Source organism: Epinephelus fuscoguttatus, linkage group LG4, assembly GCF_011397635.1.
Source record: "Epinephelus fuscoguttatus linkage group LG4, E.fuscoguttatus.final_Chr_v1".
In the NCBI taxonomy this organism is placed as follows: domain Eukaryota; kingdom Metazoa; phylum Chordata; class Actinopteri; order Perciformes; family Serranidae; genus Epinephelus; species Epinephelus fuscoguttatus.
This window is the reverse complement of record NC_064755.1, coordinates 29,132,721-29,146,465: the sequence shown is the minus strand read 5'-3', so window position 1 is coordinate 29,146,465 and position 13,745 is coordinate 29,132,721. Positions and strand designations below refer to the sequence as shown.

General features: G+C 40.9%; 1 protein-coding gene across 1 annotated transcript; it reads left to right on the top strand.

Annotated features, from left to right (window-relative positions):
• Nucleotides 1-2,027: 2,027 nt before the first annotated feature.
• pkmb (pyruvate kinase M1/2b) lies at nucleotides 2,028-11,136 on the top strand. The gene is made up of 11 exons (XM_049574596.1): nucleotides 2,028-2,134; nucleotides 3,556-3,734; nucleotides 3,832-3,923; nucleotides 5,970-6,101; nucleotides 6,224-6,410; nucleotides 6,525-6,795; nucleotides 6,883-7,033; nucleotides 7,116-7,268; nucleotides 9,197-9,363; nucleotides 10,264-10,445; nucleotides 10,557-11,136. The coding sequence occupies exons 2-11, from the start codon at nucleotides 3,584-3,586 to the stop codon at nucleotides 10,661-10,663; spliced, it is 1,593 nt and encodes a 530-aa protein (XP_049430553.1). The 5' UTR covers nucleotides 2,028-2,134; nucleotides 3,556-3,583; the 3' UTR covers nucleotides 10,664-11,136.
• Nucleotides 11,137-13,745: the final 2,609 nt, after the last annotated feature.

Genomic DNA, 13,745 nt, shown 5'->3' with positions numbered 1-13,745 from the left:
AATCACCACAATTACTTTGCACTGATGCTACAAATGCATCAAAGCTGAACATGTGCAGTTGAAGCACAAGTAAAGTGAGAACTGTTGCATTTCTCTGCAGCCAGTAGCTCCTCTGGTCTCTGTCCATCTTTAGGTTGTATACACTTTCCGTACATGGACAGGAGGAGTGTGAAAGGCAGTTCGGAGTTAGATTTCCACCTCTTAAAGAATCATAGCATCACACGTTCCAAGATTGTTAAGGAGCCATAAACGACATGTAGGTCCGGAGGAAATATTGCACAGTTTTTGTTGAACGTCTCTGGAGGGCAGACGTTATTTTGTTTGGAAACTCTCCTCTCACAGGACTTGAGAAAAGTTTAAAAAAAATGAACATCTGAAAAAGAATTATACACATAGCTAACCGGGGAGAGAATAAAAAATATCTGGGTATGCCTTTCAGTATAAATATGATTGGATTACTGAGCAGGGCTTCGACAGCACATTTGATTGTATTAAATAACAATGAGGAGAGAGTACATGTATGCTGCTGGACATGGTACTGGGCAGATCTGATTTTATGTTGTGGTACAGTATGTTCCTTGAGCTACATGAGACGAGCATGGCTTTACTATATATACACATTTACCATAACATACTGCACAGTGATTGAGTGACAACCAGACATATGGTGGGGTTGCATTTACACTATACTGCACTATTTTTGGTAAAACTGCGTCGTGTGTTGCTATACCTGACTGAGAGTAATGCATGCATTTGTGCAGCTATGTTAGCAGGTTGATATTAACGCTGCATCTTTGCAAGCTTTTACTGTTGCTTTTGACACATCAGCTGCTACACCCTCCACTGCATGTCATTTTCAGGTTGGCCGCACCTTTCTCCTAGTTTGGAACGTGATTGCTATGTATCAAGCTGAATGCATGTGGGCTGTCATATCACAATACAGGAATGCAGATACAATCCCAAACCTGCTAGGCTCATAAAACAATCTAAAATTATGCAGCCCTGCCGCACCAACTGTACGACAACTGTATGTCTAATGTGAAATAAAAGTAAAGGGGATGATTTGTCAGCTTCAAAATTAGAGATCGTGGTGCAGCCATAAAAGGAGCGGGAAATGTAATTCAATTAAATTGAATTATAATGAAAGAAAAAGCATGTAAATTAAATGAAACAAAAAATATTATTGAAAAAAGAAGTCCTGATGAAGTTGTACGTCTGCAGCGATGTGGGATCTTGACAAATATACATTTCCTATTAGATGTTACATGATGTTGATAATAATGTATCCTGGAAAAGAAGCTGAAGGGAGCAAATTAAAAGTATGTGTGTATGTGCACACTTTAACATATTTAAGTTTGTGTTCAGAGTTCACGCAAAAAATTTATAAAAACAACAAGTTAGTACAAGAATTGTTAAGCATGGTTTGGGGTCAGGGGTCAGAAAACACAGACTGGTACTTACAAGTAGCTCAAGTGACACATTTTTATACATATAGCCTGTTTAACGACTTGACAGGACACAAACACAGACAACCATAAAAAATATAAAATTAAAACATGCATATGGCATCACTCTTTGCTACTTAAGGAAAAATAGGTTAAAGAGAATAAAAACCATAATAATAACAATAATAGTCATAAAAAAAGAAAAATGCACAACAACAAAACAGGATAATAATATTTATGTATTTTTAAAAAGGCAATAAAGCAACACAGCCTAAATTACAGTTGAAAGGTCATCATCCTGTTGCTCATAATTTAAGGTGCCTCCGGTCCAGATTAATGACCCAGGCTCATGTTCAACGCTCAGCGGGGAGCTTTGTGATTGGCTAGGCGAACAACTCTCGCACCTCCGCTGTATCCTCCCTCACTACTTCTTTTTGTCCAACTTCGGTGTTTCTGTTCTCAAATTTGACCCTGGGTTTTATATTAAGGTAAAGAGAACAACTTCCGTGTCAAAAGCATATCTTCAAATCGCTGTCCAAACAGTAAATCTTGCGTTGACTCTCGCGCCCTATATCGCGTGTCACCGGGCGGTGTTCACACAGGAATGTAGTTCCGGTTAGTGAGGGGAATAAAAACTGTCACACAGCGGAGGTAGTGGCGTCTTGGTCCCTGCAAAGTTCTCCCAGTAGGTGAGTAGCAGCATGTAGACTCAGCTGTATGACAGAGAGAGAGGTTAGTTAGTTTTAACTGAGTGATTAAAACTAAATATCATTTCCTGTCGTGTTTTTTAAAAGGTTAAAAAAAACATTTCAATTACTGATCAAACTTTTTTTTGACTACATTACGTATTACTATATTTTAAACTAGTATATTTAAACATGAACTTAATAATTATGCATATACTATATTTGTTTATCATATATTTTTCAAATAAACAAATGAATTGTAACCAAAACGTCACTTCAGTTCTAAATTAAGTGCACTGGTTTGCACATACAGTTCCCATGTAGCCCTCTAACTTTTATATATTTTATTCATTTATCTGCATCCTGTTCTGGTTCTACATCTCTGCTCTGTTTCCTGTGCAGATAAATACATTTATTTTAATAAAAATGCATGTTTCTAGAAGCCTTTATTTCTTAAACTTAGGTAATAGCAGGCTAATGTATGAAATGTTACTCTGTGATTTAATATATCACTATTTTTAAGAATTATCTGCCACATTACACAAAAATGTTGTAGACTGAATCACTCAGAAATACCTGCAAGGTGGCTTTGACCTTGTCATATATAATATGTATGTATGTATGTATGTATGTATATATATATATATATATATATATATATATATATATATATGTGTGTGTGTGTGTGTGTGTGTATATATATATATACATATATATATATATATAAATACAGTCCTTTTGTTATGTAATTGTGACAATTTATTTTATTTTTCTGATTTGTTTCTAGACTCCATAAATGCTCATAGCTGCCTGTGTTATTTTAGGTTAACGCTGGTGGCAGGAATAGTGTCCCAGCACACACCCACCACATTTCCATGCACTGACTCTGACCAACAGTTCACGTTTGTCATGCATGCATGTTGCATACCTCCATTATAGCTGATTGTAAGCTAAAACCTGATAGCTCTGCTGCATTGCACCTGTGGCAGCATAAATATTTTTTCCAGCTCCCCCCTAGAGTCCTGGAGCTATCCTTTGTGTGTTTTAATTACCTTTAGCCTCTTCCAAGTGACCAGCTCCTCTTCTTGAGCTGCACACGTACCCCTGCTAGAATGTGTGAGAGTGCAGGCAGGCACGCACACACTGTTGTTGTTTGGTCAGCTTGCACAGTCACTCTAGAGAGGTCACACCTTCCTATAAGTGTGTATTTTTCCATTTGCATTAGATTCTTACTATAGTTTCTGATTCACTTTCCACACTCTGTGAATATGTATGTGTGTGTTACAGGCTCTTAATTTCAGGAGCCATTGTGTGACCAAAGTATTTACCTGGACTGTCTTCTACATAACTTACAATAAATGTCAGAGGTCGAGTTGTCAAGTACTAATCGATCATTGCGCTTGTTCCCCTTTCTGTCTCCACAGGACATTTCCTGCAGACACAGATCCAATCATGTCGAAGGCAAAGGATATGGGCTCCTCCATCATCCACACCCAGCAGATGCATGCTGCGATGGCGGACACTTTCCTGGAGCACACATGTCTGCTGGACATCGACTCTGAACCCGCTGTGTCTCGCAACACTGGCATCATCTGCACAATCGGTCAGAGTCACTAACAAAACCAAAAAACATAAATGATCTCACTGTATCTTACAAATATCATATCTAAACTTGTATTTATCCGCCCGTCGTGATGCAGGACCTGCCTCCCGATCTGTGGAGATGGCCAAGGAAATGATCAAGTCTGGGATGAACATTGCAAGAATGAACTTCTCTCATGGCACACATGAGGTGAGTCAAAGATGAGAAATAGAAACTTCACTTACACTTTTTATCCTGTTAGACACACAATCCCAAATGGTGATGTCACAGCAGGTGATTTACCAGTGGCTCTCAAAGCCAAAAACACCTGCTGTGACATCGCTGATTCAAGTGTGTGCAGAGTCTGAACCCCGCAGAGCAGTACAGCAGTAGATTCTTAACCCTCTGCAAGTGATCCAGAGTGGATTTGCCCTTTGCAGCTGCAGCCATCGGTGTGACATTACTCTTGTGGCCTGGTAACTGTCTGTGGCTGTAATGTGATCTATAAGCTTGTACTTGCCCCTTCAGTGCCGGCTCTGTGTTGTAGCTCTGGACATAGCGAGCCAACTGCATCACAGCCAACTCTTTGGTCGACCTTATCACCTTTAAAAGTCATGCCTCTTTACCTTTCTCACTGTCACCTGAGTGGAGGAGCCTCCACATCTATCATGAGCTGCTGGATGAACACCTGCAGTTGATATTTGGACCTTCAAAGGTTAAAAACAGTGTTTCTTTTCAGTGCAGCTCAGCTCTGAGTTGCTTTTCAGCTGTCTGTGTTTTAGCTAGATCTCCAACAACAACAAAATAAGATTAATAATCAGAACTCCTGAGAGGAAGTAGGATTTTTTTTTGCGAGAAGGGAAAAATAGATCTGACCTCTGTCTCATTGGTGTGTCAGTTGTCAGTACAACTATAAATAGGTCTTCTCAGCGAGTGAGCCTCGCAGCAACAGTGTGAGTAGATGGCATGTAGTGAGACCACAGTTAGGATCATTATTGACTGAGAACAGGGGTAGTGTACAGGTCAGACTTTGAATTTATTTATATTTTCTAAGTAGTTGCATTTACTAGATCCATAGCTGCAGACAGGCAGTGTAGCAGTGGCACTTGTCCATCACATCAAGTAGGAAATCAAACAAAAAAATATGTTGTATAAAAAATGTTTTAACGGCTGTTGCTCAGCTATCTTAGAAACCCTTTACGTAATCCATGACAGCTGTTTATGTACAGAGAAAACTGTCATGGCCTATAAATGTGTTGCAGTTGTCATTCAAGATTTACTGCATATGTAAGCGGTGCCATGCTGTCCTTGTGACTACGTGACCACGTTTGTCCACCTGTTGTTGTACTAGCTTCAGATTAAGAATTTGACACATGCAGAGATAATCTTTTCTTCATCTAAATAAAACAAGGTGTTAGCACACTAATGAAAGGTCTTTTGCTTTATTATGCTCCTCTAGATTTATTAAAGTTATCAGCAGTTGTTTAACACTCATTTAGGAACCTTTTATGACTGCACTTTAAGTTTTACAGCAGAATACATGTTTAAGAAAGCAAAGCAGCGCCTGTATCTAATCAGGAAATTATACACAATGACATGCGAGCTAGGATAATTGAATGAATGTATACACGAAGACTTTCTGTACGCTGCCATGGGTACTTGTTGCTATGCTATCTGTATGTTGCTGTATTTTTGCCATGTGTATATTGGTCAGTGTATGTATCTGTATGCTACTGGCTGTGAAAACAAATATCCCTCTGGGACAAACAGTAAATCTAAATTGGATTCATACGATATAAGCAAGAAAATGTCAGATATTTTTACAGAAGTCTCATTGAAAGTCTTTTAACTGTTAATATGTGTACATGGTATGGACACCTGGGAGCTAAGAACAAAAATAGACTGTCCAGAATTACAAACATGTCTAATAAAACTATTGGGAAACAGCAGAAACTACTGGGACGTGTATATAAAACAGGTGAAACAAGAAACCGGACAAATTTTGTCTGAGCCTGTTCATCCTCTTCTTAAATAATTTATAAAATTGAAACTCTAGAGCTGCTGCATCGACCGAGAACATTTACAAAAAGTCTCTCATACTAACACTAGAACCATGTCCTTCTTTGGTGCCTATACTGCACATGTTATGTTATTCATTGTATGTATAATCTACTACGATGTGTTTCAACCAACGTGAAGCCAATGGCCAATTTCCATAATTGTGGACATTAAAGATTATTATTATCTTTATTACAGTACCATGCTGAGACCATCAAGAATATCCGTGAGGCAGCTGAGAGCTTCAGCCCAGGCACTGCTGAATACAGACCCGTGGCCATCGCTCTTGACACCAAGGGACCAGAAATCAGGACCGGACTTATCAAGGGCGTGAGTTCTTGCCAAATTACGAGGCCTCCAATGAGGCCATTTTTGGGGTATTGCACAAATAATTGCATGAAGTGACTTTCATCCTGAAAATGAACAAGCTCTTTCTCCTTGGTCTTGTTTAGAGTGGCACCGCTGAGGTTGAGCTCAAGAGGGGTGAAACCATCAAGCTCACACTTGACAACCAGTACCAGGACAAATGTGATGAGAAAGTCTTGTGGCTCGACTACAAGAACATCACCAAGGTTGTGCAGACCGGCAGCCACGTCTACGTTGATGATGGTCTGATTTCCCTGAAGGTTAAGGAAATTGGTAAGCACACAAACATCTGTTGCCTTCATCTTGCCTATGTTTCATTTAGATTCTGCTTTTAGCTTTCTGCTTGATTGTGAAAATGAAGTTTTGATTCATCCTGTGCATCCTAAGGCAACGACTACCTGATGTGTGAGATTGAGAATGGCGGTATGCTGGGCAGCAAGAAGGGAGTCAACCTGCCTGGAGCTGCCGTTGACCTGCCTGCTCTGTCTGAGAAGGACATTGAGGACTTGAAGTTCGGCGTGGAGCAGGGTGTTGACATGGTCTTCGCCTCCTTCATCCGTAAAGCTGCTGACGTTCACGCTGTCAGGAAAGCACTGGGCGAGAAGGGCAAAGACATCAAGATCATCAGCAAGCTGGAGAACCACGAGGGAGTGCGCAGGTGGGTGGATCACCAGCATCACACATGAATCTGCACTGATCTGAATCTCTGGAGAATTGAAAAACTATTTTCCTTTTTGTCTGACAGATTTGATGAGATCCTGGAGGCTAGCGATGGCATCATGGTTGCCCGTGGAGACCTGGGCATTGAAATCCCAACAGAAAAGGTCTTCCTCGCCCAGAAGATGATGACTGGCAGGTGCATGAGGATGGGCAAGCCCATCACCTGTGCCACACAGGTGTGTGACATCAACAGGAGGACTGCTTTGTGAAAAACATTTTAAAAAGAAAAATATATCAGAGAGTCTTATTTCTCCTCAGATGCTGGAGAGTATGACCAAGAAACCCCGCCCTACCCGTGCTGAGGCCAGTGATGTTGCCAATGCCGTGCTGGACGGCAACGACTGCATCATGCTGAGCGGTGAGACCGCCAAGGGAGAGTATCCCCTGGAGGCCGTCCGCACACAGCACAAGGTAGGAAACACCCCAACTGGTCCTGTTCCTTAAAGGTAGGATCTGGAGGATTTTCAAACAAAACAAAATATAGACATATACAAATGAAATCCTGCTTAATCATCACCTATGGGCTTCTACTCATGTGTGGTGGTGACTCTGTTTGCAGAGTTCCTGCCCTTTAACTGTATTTTGATGTTTTTGTGAGCTCGGACCGCTTCTGGGTGTAGATTTCCCCAGCCAATGAGAGAACGCAGGTGCCTATCCGAGCGTGTCCGCGCGGGCACCAGCACGAGCCTTGCCTGAACCTCTTCTGTGAAGCCTTCTTCCATACCTCCGGGCTCCGTACACCCAGGAGAGTTGAGCCTGATAGGAGGGGCCGAATGTGAATGTGTGTTTACAAACAGCAACTGGAAAATCCTCCAGACCCTACCTTTAACGTTAAAAAACCATTTCAGTGTTTTTGCATGTTTCAGACAGTTTTTTAAATTTGATGTGAAAATTGTGGTTGTGGCGTTTAACCTAACTGCAGCAACCATGTGTCTCACCTGTCCATGTGTGTGAGGCTGTGAGAAAGCCTGGATTATCAGTCATTAAGTAATACTTCACCCACATAAAGATCACTTGTAAATCAATTAGTCATGCTGTGTTACCTTGAATTCATAAAGAGGACTTTGTTTTTCTCAAATGCCTCCACAGAAACAGCAACATATCGATTCATTAAGTGATTAGGGTCCACGTTTAACATCAGCAAAAGTAAATCAAGACATCTGTTGAAAAACTCTCACAAAATTATCATATTATATTCCAAGTCTCATTTATCCAGTTGTATGCTCAGTACTTCCCAAACACATGCATTTTTGTTTTAAAAAAATGTAGTATTGGCATCTGGCTTTGAAGAGAGAATGAATAAGTTTCACTTTCAGCTCTGTTTAAAATATCAAGGCTGTAGTGGCTGATGTGTGTGGGAAGTACTGGTCATACGTCTGGATAAATGAGACTTGGATTATGCTGCAAGATTGTGTGAGAGTTTGTAAACAGATGTTTTGATAGCATTGTTAGTCAATCAAATATCAAAGGTTCATTGTTTTCTGTGGAGGCATGTGAGAAAAAAAAGTTTTATTCACAAATTCATGGTAACGCGGAATGACTGACTGATATACAAATGGTTATGTTGTGGGTGAAGTATTCCTTTAATGGCATCTAACACTAAAGCACATGGTGCATTCATGTGCTTTTGGAAAACTGACATTTGAGTTTTGAGGCTGCTTAACAGCAGACTCATATAATAAAGCAACACATTGGAGCTAGTAACTCAATGGCTTTGCACTCTTTGGCTTTAAATACATAGGCATATTGTTTTGTGCAGACCAAATGCTGCTTGTTGCACAAAACAGAGAAAATATCTGATATCGTCATATCAGTCTGTATTGACCATGAAAAATACAAAGTGATTGTGTTTTAGCATTTTCATCTGACAACACCTGATGTAACTGACTTTAAAATTTACTACTCGTGCCAGTAAATATAAAGATATTGAAGATAATGTTTGCTATTTGGTGTAAACTGTATTTTTGTACCAAAAATAGCTTGGGTTTTACTAACAGCTTGTTTAGAATTTGTTCAACTTGCTTTGTGTATCCCTGTTGCACCTCCACTCCCTCCGCCCATCTGCTGTCTTCTCGCATTGTGCTCTAACAGTGTGTTCATGTTACTCAATTAGCATGTGTCTGAGGATCTGCAGTGCACAGCAACAGTCCCTGGACATGATGGCCGCTGCTGCTGTTTAGCTTCATATCTCAGTGTGCTTTCAGGTATGAAGACCTCAGCACTGAGGGTTAACTGCCTTTTTGTTTCGTCCTTTAAAATACAAACTAACTCCTGCAGTTGAAACTGGCTGTGCGACTGCAACCTGACTGGAATCTGTTTTGTAATTTTCACGTGTTCAGATTGCCCGTGAAGCCGAGGCTGCCATGTTCCACAGGCAGATGTTCGAGGAGCTGCGTCGCACCACTCATCTGACCCGTGACCCCACAGAGACCGTCGCTATCGGCGCCGTTGAAGCTTCCTTCAAGTGCTGCGCCAGCGCCATCATCGTGCTCACCAAGACTGGCAGGTGAGACTCCAAAATGAAGAAATCCACTAAATCTCCTCTGCGGAGCTCTGACTCATAACATCCTACACAGCGCCCACTGTGACCAAAGAAGCTGGTGCATTACAACATCTCTGTATCCCTCCGCCTCCGCTCCCTCCCCAGCACAAGCCCTTGGCTCATATGAAGTGTGCCAACTTTCACGGCACTCAAAATCTGTGCTCCAATCGTGACCTTTTGAGATCTGAACCCTGACATTTTATAAGTTAATTTTAACTCCCTGTTCATTCCTCTCTACTTGGGAGCTCATCCTCACAACACATGATACAGAAGATGATCTACTATCAGCTGAGTGGATTTCCTCATGATAATAGCTTAATAAGCACAGCTATAATTAATATTTCCATCTGAACAATGGATCACATGACTAACTGGAAGTCAAAGGAGACACACAATCTGTTTTGGGTCACTCTCAACGTTCTCATAGCTTGTCTTCTGCTGCAGTAAAGCTCTAAAAACTTGTTGTACACCACCTGCCACCATATAATAGACTCAGTTAGAGATCAGCTGGTGAACATAGTGGAGCATTTGGCAGCTAAAGAGACACAGGACACAAATACTGGTCTCCTGAGGGAAAGTCCTGTGTTCATTTGACCCATCCACCACCCAAACCTGAATCCTTACATGGACTTTCACTCTTTATACCACCTCCTTCTTCATTCCTGTCAGTGCGTTCGTCACGTGGTCTCAGCCTCTCTGATTATGTGGGTTACATATGAAATTTGGTGCATTATTTTTTGTAGATATACGTACAAACAGTGCATGAGAACAGCCCGCCCCAAGAGGCCCAATAATCCATTATTGTAGTCTGAAGTTTTGGCTCAACTCTACATCTTTGTAATAATCTGTATCTGCTCCCTGCAGGTCTGCTCACATGCTGTCAAAGTACAGGCCCCGTGCCCCTATCATTGCTGTGACCCGCTGTGGCCAGACCGCCCGCCAGGCTCACCTGTACCGCGGTATCTACCCTGTGCTCTACACCAAGCCCGCCAACGACGTCTGGGCTGAGGATGTTGACCTGCGTGTGAACTTTGCCCTGGAAGTTGGTGAGTGGTGATATTTTTTAGTAATTTTTTTTAAAAGTGGAGAATTGGCATTATATCTAATGAATTTAATGCTTATTTTTCTTCTAACGTCTCTCTTTTCTCTTTTCGTAGGCAAGAACCGCAAATTCTTCAAGTCCGGAGACGTTGTCATCGTCGTGACCGGATGGCGCCCAGGAACCGGTTACACCAACACTATGAGAGTTGTGCTGGTGCCTTGAACTTAATCAAAGGACATTAGTAACGACTCCCCCCTCCCCTCTCCTGTGACCCGCCCCTGTCCCCCCGCCCCATGTCGGACTTTTCTTTTCTGTTGCTCTTCATCACCAACAGAAAGTCAAAAACAGGCCGCTCCTTCAAAGGACTTTTGAAGGTGTCGTTCACAGACCAGATCCATATTTGTAATTTATTGCCTAAAAACCTGCTCCCAGAGACTGAACTCAAACCCTTTCAGTGGAAACTCTTCTGTCATGTGTGTGCCAACTCTGTTTGCATGAGTGGAAATCAGTGTTCATGCTCTGCATGCACTGTAAACTAAAGTACACATTTGATCCTTTCCCTGGTTTTTGGTTCTTTAATTGTCTGGGGATAAAGACAAAGATGTACTGTGAGTGTTCTTTCCAGTGTTGGTACAAAGTGTCACTGTGATCGAGCATGACAAGGTTTCCATCCATTAAAGGAATTCTTGGGTCAACTGTGTTTGTTTTTCTCTCATAATCACTGTCACATTGAACTGTGAAAAGACATTTTCATTCAATATTTTCCATGTTAAGTAAGTATTTCATGCCTTATGCCATTAGATAGCATAAGTGGGGAGATGATAGGACACAAGGAACAGATACCTCAATGGAAAAATTACATCAGACTATATTGGTGGATGAAGTAATGACATCTTTTACATAAGTAAAAGTAGCAATACTCTGTTACAAGTAAAAGTCCTACATTCAAATTTATACTTAAGTAAAAGTACTACTTAATATCATCGACATAAACTTAAAAACAAAAAGTGATATGCAGAATGGCCCATTTCAGAATAATGTGTATTATTGAATGATTATTATTGAGGCCCTTTAATACTGCAGCTGGTAAAGTTGAGGTTATAATAAATATCTACTGCCAGGTAGCTTGTGAATTTTACTGAGGGATGAATTAGGTTTTATCTCAATCTATAATAATACCTTATATTTTATTTGTTGAATGTACATTGAACAAAAATTTAACAAAAAGTCAGTAGTAGAAAATGGAGATACTCAAATTAAACACTTTGATTTCTGCTCCCATTTTTCACAGGTTGAAGTTAAAAGTCTGCACTCAGTAGATATATTTCTGTCAGTTTTTTTGTTGCAAGTTTGTTAAAATGAAGCTCAGCTTAAGTTCAGCCAGGAGGACTTTTTTAATGCTATATCCATTCACAGTTCTCTCTCTATCCCACTCCCATCACTTCCCCCAATCAGCTGATTATGGGTGTTCCCTCTCCTGGTTAGCCAATCAAACTTTGCCACGATCTCCTTCAGCAATTCATGTTGTTTCAAACTTTAAATCTGTTCTCCTCTCTGCTCCTGTCAGCTGTCATTTTAAGCAGAATTGTTGCTACTGCCTCCACCCCATTAACCTCCAGTTACCTTATCCAGAGCCCAGGATGAGCTCATCAAAAGCCCACTCCTCTTCACATCCAGATCATCAGCTCCCTCTTCATCTCATCTCATCACCACCACCAGCGTCTAGGCTCCATAAGGGAGGAAATCCCTAATCTACTACGTCTTTTATCTTGAAAAGGACACTTACTAAGATGACTTGCACTACAGAAAGGCACAAAAGAATCAGTATCTGGAGTGAGCACCATTTGCCTCATGCAGTGTGACACATCTCCTCCACATAGAGTTGATCAGGGGGTTGACTGTTGCCTGCAGACTGTTTGCCTACTTCTCTTCAGTAGCTCTGTGAAGCAGGCAGGAATTGGAACATGAGTGAGCAAATCATTTGTTGCATCAGCTGTTTGAATGGCTGGTCTCATACGATCTTGTCAGTGAAGATGCCAGCTGGATGTGGAGGCCCTGAGCTAGTGTGGTTACATGCGATCTGTGGTTATGTGGTATGCTAATGACACGCTGCCTCAAAACCTACGACTCTGTGGCGTTGTGTTGTGAGATCACACTGCACATTTTAGAATGGCCTTTTATTGTGACCATCCCAAGGCACACCTGTGTAGTAATGATGCTGCTCAATCCGCATTTTGATATGTCACAAACTACTGGCCATATTTTCATGAAACTTGGTGGAATGTAGCACGGGCCAACGAAGGACGCATTAAGTTTTGGAGCGGATCTGAATCACGTGGCAAATACCCAAGTTATTTTTACTCTTTCATTAACATTGCAAGAGAGTATGCGGCCTTTGCAGAGTGAATATCATAAATCTTAAATCCAGGAGATGGTATTAAAGTTCATTAATGTCAAAACAGCCAATTGTAGAGATACGATGACTCATACCACAATCCACATTCACAGGTGCCAGTAAACCTCCGGGATCGCCTACACATGTACAGTAGCTGCTCAAACTTTATACAGAAAGCAGTCATCGTTAGCGGTACAATTATAGCAACACTTTTTTCTCAAGCTAAGATGTGGCTATGGAAACTTAAATACACACATATCATACAACTAATTATACTCTTTCTAACATCCAGATATGAATGCTCTGCCATAGACTCTGCCAGAGATATTAACTTCAGTTTGACTCAAGTAAAGATTTCTTTGCTGGGGTATCCACTGGATCAGTTGGCAGAGCAGGTGCCACATGTACACATGTAATGTCCTTTGGGTTGGGTCCATGGGTTTCAGCCCATGGCCCTTTGCTCCATGTCGTCCCCTCTTTCTCCCTTTTTCACGTCTCTGACTGTCCTGTCATTAAAGACCCCCCTCAAAAATCTTTAAAGATTTCTGGTTTTCATGTTTTAACAAATGTATGTTGAGTATTTGAAATGTTTCCAATTCAAAGATCAGTGTTCTTGATCTCCAGACCAGTCTCAATACCACTTTTTTATGGTCTCAGTCTTGACTGCATTTTTACTTGGTCTTGTCTCAGTTTCAGACAAGAAGGACTCTTGACTTTATTTCAAGATTGGTCAAAGCCACAATTGAGAGGATATCACTAAATTGCTCGTTGAATAAAGATGAAGTTGATTTCAGTTCCTTCATGTTTGTATTTGTTTACTTGTAGAAAACAAAGGAAAATTCCCATTGCATAAAACTGACCTTGATTATTTTATCAATGTGGATCCTTCAGATCAATTTAAGTATCTAT

Bases quoted from the DNA above. Each gene is read 5' to 3' on its own strand.
- pkmb (XM_049574596.1), top strand. From the start codon at position 3,584: ATGTCGAAGGCAAAGGATATGGGCTCCTCCATCATCCACACCCAGCAG. The intron at 7,269-9,196 runs GTAGGAAACACC...TCACGTGTTCAG, and splicing joins CCGTCCGCACACAGCACAAG to ATTGCCCGTGAAGCCGAGGC. The intron at 9,364-10,263 runs GTGAGACTCCAA...TGCTCCCTGCAG, and splicing joins GTGCTCACCAAGACTGGCAG to GTCTGCTCACATGCTGTCAA.